The sequence below is a fragment of the Polypterus senegalus genome, chromosome 4 (assembly GCF_016835505.1).
Source record: "Polypterus senegalus isolate Bchr_013 chromosome 4, ASM1683550v1, whole genome shotgun sequence".
Taxonomy (NCBI): Eukaryota; Metazoa; Chordata; class Cladistia; order Polypteriformes; family Polypteridae; genus Polypterus; species Polypterus senegalus.
The window spans coordinates 244,113,112-244,120,546 of NC_053157.1; the positions used below are offsets into that span (position 1 = coordinate 244,113,112).

Below are 7,435 nucleotides of genomic sequence, written 5' to 3' on the forward strand. Positions count from 1 at the left end.
GTTATGTTATTTGATAGATTAACATCAATCAGTTGCTTTTTCTTCTCTTAACATTCCTACAACTTGAATAAGTTAGAGAAGAGAACTTACTATGGGATGGACATCTTAATTAATAAAGAGAACCTGCATGAGTAGAATGAATCCTCAGTTTAACAGTTCACTGTCTCGATATGCTGAAGGCTGCCAGGCCATCACATTACAAATCTATTTATGGTGATTTATGAGTTGTGTTTTATTTTAATTTTATTTCATTTATAAATGTGTACTGGGGGCGGAATGGTGTGTGCGTGTGTGTGTGTGTGTGTGTGTGTGTGTGTGTGTGCAAGTGCCCTGCGGTGGGCTGGCGCCCTGCCCGGGGTTTGTTTCCTGCCTTTCAACCTGTGCTGGCTGGGATTGGCTCCAGCAGATCCCTGTGACCCTGTAGTTAGGATATAGTGGGTTGGATAATGGATGGATGGATGAATGTGTACTGAGCTCTGAGTCTGTCTAAAGTGGACTGCAGTGTGTAATAAATAAAAAAGAAATACTGACGAGAATGACACTTTAGCAGACCCCCTATGACAGGTCACCTCTTCTCTCACTGTATGTCTTCACTCTCTGAGCTCCTGTCTCACATTAACTGTTCACCCTCAGTGTCTCCTCAGATGTTCTCTCTGTGAGCTCTCAGCTTTCTCTTTAAATCTCCTCCTCCTCTTCCTCCTCACTGACCACAAATGTTCACTTTGCTTTCTTCACAAGTCACTTCCTTGTATGTCTGACTGATTCTCTCTGCCTGCCTCTCCTCAGACTGACGATGGCTGAAGCCCAGCTGAGTGGATTACAGGACGAGTTCACCTGCTCGATTTGTCTGGACACCTTGACTGACGCCGTGTCACTGCATTGTGGTCACAGTTTCTGTCTGAAGTGCCTCACGGACTGCTGGGATCAGAGCCAAGAGTGCAGCTGTCCTCAGTGCAGTCACACCTTCACCACAAGGCCTGAGCTGAACAGAAACACTCTGCTGAATGAAGTCATCAAGAAATTAAAGAAGACGACACTCAGTCCTCCTCCTTCTCCATCTAAGAATTATGCAGGCCCTGAAGATGTGGAGTGTGACGTCTGTACTGGGAAGAAGTTCAGAGCAGTGAAGTCCTGTCTGACCTGCATGGCCTCCTACTGTCAGACTCACCTGCAGCCTCACTATGAAGGAGACACCTGGAAGGGACACAACCTGATTGATCCTGACAGAAATCTGAAGGAGAAACTCTGTGAGAAACATCAAAAAAGTCTGGAGATGTTTTGTAAAACTGACAAGATGTGCATCTGCATGATGTGTGTGGTGACTGGACATAATGGGCATAAAATGGTCGAGCTGGAGACAGAGAGGGAAGAAAAACAGGTGAGTAGAGTTTAGTGTTTAATGGAAGCTCATTAAAAAAAAGGAGTTAAGTGATACGTTAATGTAGTTTGGCAGAGTAATCTATTCCTTCATGTAGAGGAGTCTCAGTTTGCTTGTATAGGACAGCAGGGAGATGGAGCCTATCTTGGTGAGACAGGGTGAAAGACATTAAACAGTCCAGGATGAGATGCACAGTGTGATCCATGGACAGTCGAGTGAGCTGAGTGCTCTCATTAAACTGAGCGGAGGTTCTTTGTGTTCTGATCACTTGTGTCTCGAGTACCTCAGGCCTCTCTAAGTTCAGAGATTTTATCCTTCTTGGGAAGTGGAATGATAATGGCTGCCTTAAAGCAGTCCGGGACTTTGCCCAGCATCAGAGAATATTAAATATGTCAGTAAAGACAGGGGCTTACTGGTCTAAGAGTACCAGGTGGGACTCCTCAGGGGCTGCTGACTTCCTGATATTCCATTTCCTAAAAAGGTTTTTGTACCTCCAGGGTGGGGCGGAGAGGAATGACTCAGGGGAGGGAAGTTGAAGAAGGTGAATCGGACTTCAGTGAAGGGGGTCTGAGGGGGGGTGACACTAAAATGGTTGTGAGAGGGAGAGGGGGGGACTGTTGATATAGAAGGCAGAGGGGCAGAGTCCAAGCAGGGCCTCATGTCCTTGTCAACCCAGTAATAAAACTCATTCAGCTGATGGAGGAGGATGAGGCCTATGAGCTCTTCTGCCTGGGATTTGTACATTTTTTTCAGAGAACTTCACACTGCCTGCCTATTACTGCTAAAGCCTTTCTCGAGCTGATCTTTAGAAGTGGCTTTTGATCGATATCAATCGATATTCATCCCTGTTTCCAGGCCTGTATGCCACCACAACAGTTCCTTTGCCACCCCTTCAGTCCTCCACACAGACTTTGTCCTCTTCCTCTCGACTATGGCTGTTGGATACTGGCGACTGGCCCCTTTTTATATGCCACCCAGAACCACTCCAGGTGCCTAAAGAGCTTCTTTCTGCAGCACTTCTGGGTGTGGCAGAAGTGCTGCTAAATAAGGCCTGTCAAATGTCCATGTGCCCCACGGCGATGGCCACGAGCCCCAACAGGGTTGAGCTTCTATGCTCATGGCCCGAGGCCCTGCTTGAAACCAAGGGAGCTGCCCTAAGTTGCTCTGGGGGAGAAACTGTCCTGGAAGTACTCTCTCTCCCAGGCCTTTCATAAGGGTAAGGGCCCTGACCGTCTGCCACACTGGGAACAACTCAAGGTGTGGTCAGAGTGGGCAAGAGGTGCACGGGAGAAAATGTAAAATTCCCCTTTATGTTGGTGTAAAAGTGATCCAATGTTGTGCCCTCACATTTGTGGCACTTGATCAGTTTGTGGTAACTGGGCAGATTGTATTTCATGTTACTGTGGTTAAAATCCCCCATAATGGAAATTAAAGACCTGGGGAATTGATTTTCCAAATGATGAATGTTATCAGCTAACAACTGTTCTGCCAATTGAGCATTCACTTCAAGAGGAATGTAAATACCAACCAGTATAACAGAATGAAATTCAAAGGGTAGATAGAATGTCTTTCAATTAGGGATTGCAGTTTCTCTGAGGAGGGATCATGCACTGATACAGTGGGGTTCTGCACCACCCAGCGTCAGTTAATCCTCTTTACTCCCATTTAGGGGTCACCACAGTAGATCATCCGTCTCCATCTCTCTCTGTCTTTTACATCATTTTCTGCCACACCAACTGCCTTCATGTCCTCCCGCACCACATCCATAAACCTCCTCTTGGCCTTCCTCTTCTCTCACCTGTCAGTTCCTTCCCCAAGATTATTTTCCTGATGTACCCCTCATCTCTCCTCTGCTCAAACCATCTCAATCTCACCTCTCTCACTTGGTCATCACTCTGTCATACCTGTGTTGTCCCCCTGATATACTTGTTCCTAATCCTGGATACTCTCATTACTCCAAGTGACAATTGTAGCATCCTCTGCCACTTCCAGCTCTGCCTCCTGATTTCTGGTCAGAGCCACCATCTCCAAACCATACAGCATAGCTGGTCTCACCAACATCTTGTAGACCTTCCCTTTCACTCTTGCAGATACTCTTCTATCACAAATCACTCCTGACACTCTTCTTCACTCAGTCCACACTGCCTGCACTCTCTTCTTCACCTCTCTGCCACTCTCTCCATTAGCTTGGACTTTTGAACCCAAATATTTAAAATGTCTTACCTTCACCTCATCTGCTCCTTGATCTCACACACGTCAGTTATTATGTTTTCTTTAAATATTGCCTTGAGTTACTCATTAGATTTATTGTCAGATTTATCTCATTAAATTCCTTTTCAGATTTCACTTTTTGCTGAACTCCTCAGACTCACTTGTGTCTTCTCAGCCTCAGTTATCTCACTTGATCCAAAAAGTTGCCAAAAACCTTTGCAATAGCCTTGTAGATCCTACACTTGCAGCCTTTGTGTGTCCAAGTTCTCCTGGGTCTGCGTCTTCTTCATCCTGCACAGTTCAGTGTTTTTATGAGTGAACGTCTGATATCCTGGTCATCAATCCAATGTCATCTAAACATCACGGACTGACTCGTACACCAGTGTGCCTTCAGACTCTCTTCTTTATTTGATGCACTCATTAACCCCAAACTCCATCTTGAATTGAACTGTTAAACTAAACCTTTATTTTTAATCTTTTGTGATATTATACTTATTTTTTCAAATTTTTGTATGTCACCTACTGCGACATTAGAACAATCTAGACGAGAACAGGCCATTCAGCCCAACAAAGCTTGCCAGTCCTATCCACTTGTTTCCTTCAAGAAAACATCAAGTTGAGTTTTGAAAGTCCCTAACGTCTTACTGTCTACCACACTACTTGGTTGCTTATTCCAAGTGTCTATTGTTCTTTGTGTAAAGAAAAACTTCCTAATGTTTGTGTGAAATTTACCCTTAACAAGTTTCCAACTGTGTCCCCGTGTTCTTGATGAACTCATTTTAAAATACAAGTCTCGATCCACTGGACTAATTCCCTTCAGAATTTTAAACACTTCAATCATGTCACCTCTTAATCTTCTTTTGCTTAAACTGTAAAGGCTCAGCTCTTTTAATCTTTCCTCATAATTCAACCCCTGTAGACCTGGAATCAGCCTAGTCGCTCTTCTCTGACCTTTTCTAGTGCTGCTATGTCCTTTTTGTAGCCTGGAGACCAAAACTGCACACAGTACTCAAGATGAGGCCTCACCAGTGCATTATAAAGGTTGAGCAGAACCTCCTGTGACTTGTACTCCACAGATCGTGCTATATAACCTGACATTCTGTTAGCCTTCTTTATGGCTTCTGAACACTGTTTGGAAGTTGATAGCTTGGAGTCCACTATGACTCCTAAATCCTTCTCCTAAGGTGTACTCTCGGTTTTCCGACCGCCCATTGTGCATTCAAACCTAATATTTTTACTTCCTATGTGTAATACTTTACATTTACTGACATTAAATTTCATCTGCCACAAACCTGCCCAAGCCTGTATGCTATCCAAGTCCTTCTGTAATGATATAACGGATTCCAAATTATCTGCTAATCCACCTATCTTGGTATCATCTGCAAACTTAACCAGCTTGTTACTTATATTCCTATCTAAATCATTTATATATATTAAAAATAGCAATATTAGCAACATTATGAAGACAAGTGTGACAGAAATAGTAAGTTGTGTCTTGGAATGTAAAACAAATATTTTGTACAAAAGTATGCACTCAGAATGACACCAAAAGTGGAAGTGAATTCTGATGAGACCCGCATGTGTCTTCTTGTGTTTCCAAATAGAAACAGCTGGGGGCGACACTGAGTGAAGTTAGGAGGAGACTTGAGAAGAAAGAGAAGAAAATGAAGAAGACAAGGAGGACAACAGAACAGATGAAGGTGAGTGAAATTAAGAAAACACTTCATATGAAAGAGAGAAAAAAAACTTAAAGGGTTGTTAGAGTTTCTGGTAATGATGTGTGAGGACAGGAAGATGGAGAAGGAGAGAAGATGGTTTATTGTGTCCTTCATGGCATTTCACTGCTGACAGCATTTAATGTTTTAGTCATTAGGCATTCAGACACCGATATCTTAACATCCTCAGGTTTCTCATTCCTCCCCATAACAATAACTCATACTGAAGATTGGTGCTGATGTTCCGATGATCAGATGTGCATTAAGCCTTCTCATCTATTTAACCCCATGTGTACTGGCGTGTGGGAGGCACAGGTGGAAATCCTGAGATGACCACTTTGTCAGTTCTGCTTCTTAGCTTTGCACCCAACTCTTTGCCCTGCACACCTGGCAGTCTGATCTCCATATTTCAATTGTACAATGACAACTAGACATGGTTGATGATGACATTTGGATCCTTCACTGCTCTGGCCAGGAACCTATCCAGCAATCCACAAAGGTTTTCTATCTGTGTACCCAGAAGGCAACACAGCATGTGAGACTCTCTGTATCTGGAGCAAAACTTCATCTCAATTCCCATAATAACTGAATCCCTGACTATGACTACTTTCAGAGGTCCTCATCCCTGCCTATTGTCTCAGAGATATCAGAGTCACTGTGCAGCTCTGCAAGTTCCAGAAAACAGCTGAACACCTCCAGCTTTGGGGTTGATGATCATGGACAGTGTGCACCTCATACACTATTGTGACCCACCTGCACACTAACTTTCACCTCAATGACATTCAGGTGAGACATACAAATACAATTCACAGTGGCAGTTATTAATAATAATGACAAGTTAAATAAAGGAATTAGAAATGCAGCAACCTGATATATAAAAACTCACAACTTTGAGGATTACAATTGAATACAGTTGGGTGAAGGTAAATAAGCAAAGACACAATTAATGTAATTAAATTACAACAGATCCGCTTTTCACCACAATACTAATTCTTCTCCTTCTTACCTCTCAACTCTCAATCGCAGGATGACCAGGAGAGGCTCTTTTAAAGACACGCTTCTGTAACACTGCCAGTGTCCTCACTGGACAGTAGAGCTTTCCTGCCAATGACTCTCATAGATCATACAGAACTCCTTATTAAGATGGCACATTCCATACCAAGGGTCTGCTATGGCATTATCCTAATTTAAATTATCCATCACTACATCAGAATACCAACAAAAGTGTCTTAAGACTTTTTATTTATTTACTTTTTTATTTGGTGATTAAATTTTATATTTTTCTCCTATCCAACCAGATCTCTGTGGAAAGAGTGATGGCAGAACATGATAAGAGCTTCACAGATCTGATTCACTGCATTGAGGAAGCCCACAAGAATCTGACTGAGAAGATCAGAGAACAAGAAAAGAGAGAAATGGAGAAGGTTGAAGGAGTCATAGAGCAACTGGAGAAGGAGATTGAGGAACTGAAGAGGAGAGAAGTTGAGCTGAAGGAGCTTTCAGAGACCAAGGACCATCTCCACTTCCTGCAGGTGAGAGTGACACTTCACAGGGATTCTGATCCGACTGGGGTGTGTGGGACCTGAGAAACTTTATAGTCAAATTCAAAGGATCTGAGGAGTTTTTACAAATGACAAGAACAGGCCATTCAGCCCAGTTTCATGTTTGCCTAATATTTCCTCAATTTATGCAAAACTCTCAAAGTTCCTGCCTTTATCTGCGGCCTTCAAACAACATCCTATGGCCACCTAACAACCTCCCTCCTCAGTTTTACTGCACTGTTTAATGTAACACTTTTATGACCTTTTTAAATATGAAAATTGAAAATATCCACCAGCAGTTGACTTCTCTTGTAAATTCTGTACATGGAACATTTTATGATCCCCCTTCTTCTTCTTTTATTACTATTTTTAAACTCCCAACTGTGGTTGAAATATCTGATATTATTAAAAATTCCAAGCGCTCTACCTGTCAGCTGGCTCCAGTTACTACTGATTTCTCTTTCCTCTCTAATAACTAACATCATACATTCTCCACTTGTCTAAATTATTATCATGCAATCTCAAATTTATCTTTCCTTTAAAAAACACTTGAAAAACTGTTGCTGTGCAGGATGACTCTCATCTTACTG

The 7,435-nt window shown here is 42.6% G+C and overlaps 2 protein-coding genes across 2 annotated transcripts in view; both read left to right on the plus strand.

Moving 5' to 3' along the window:
- Positions 1-7,435, plus strand: part of LOC120528357 (zinc finger protein 184-like) — a 700,371-nt gene that overhangs the window by 153,283 nt on the left and 539,653 nt on the right. The gene's annotated exons all lie outside the window — the stretch shown is intronic.
- LOC120528378 (E3 ubiquitin/ISG15 ligase TRIM25-like) lies at positions 765-6,770 on the plus strand (the record flags this gene model as incomplete). Its single annotated transcript, XM_039752535.1, has 3 exons — positions 765-1,378; positions 5,194-5,289; positions 6,603-6,770. Coding segments are annotated over exons 1-3 (849 nt in total), but the record flags the coding sequence as incomplete, so codon positions are not given.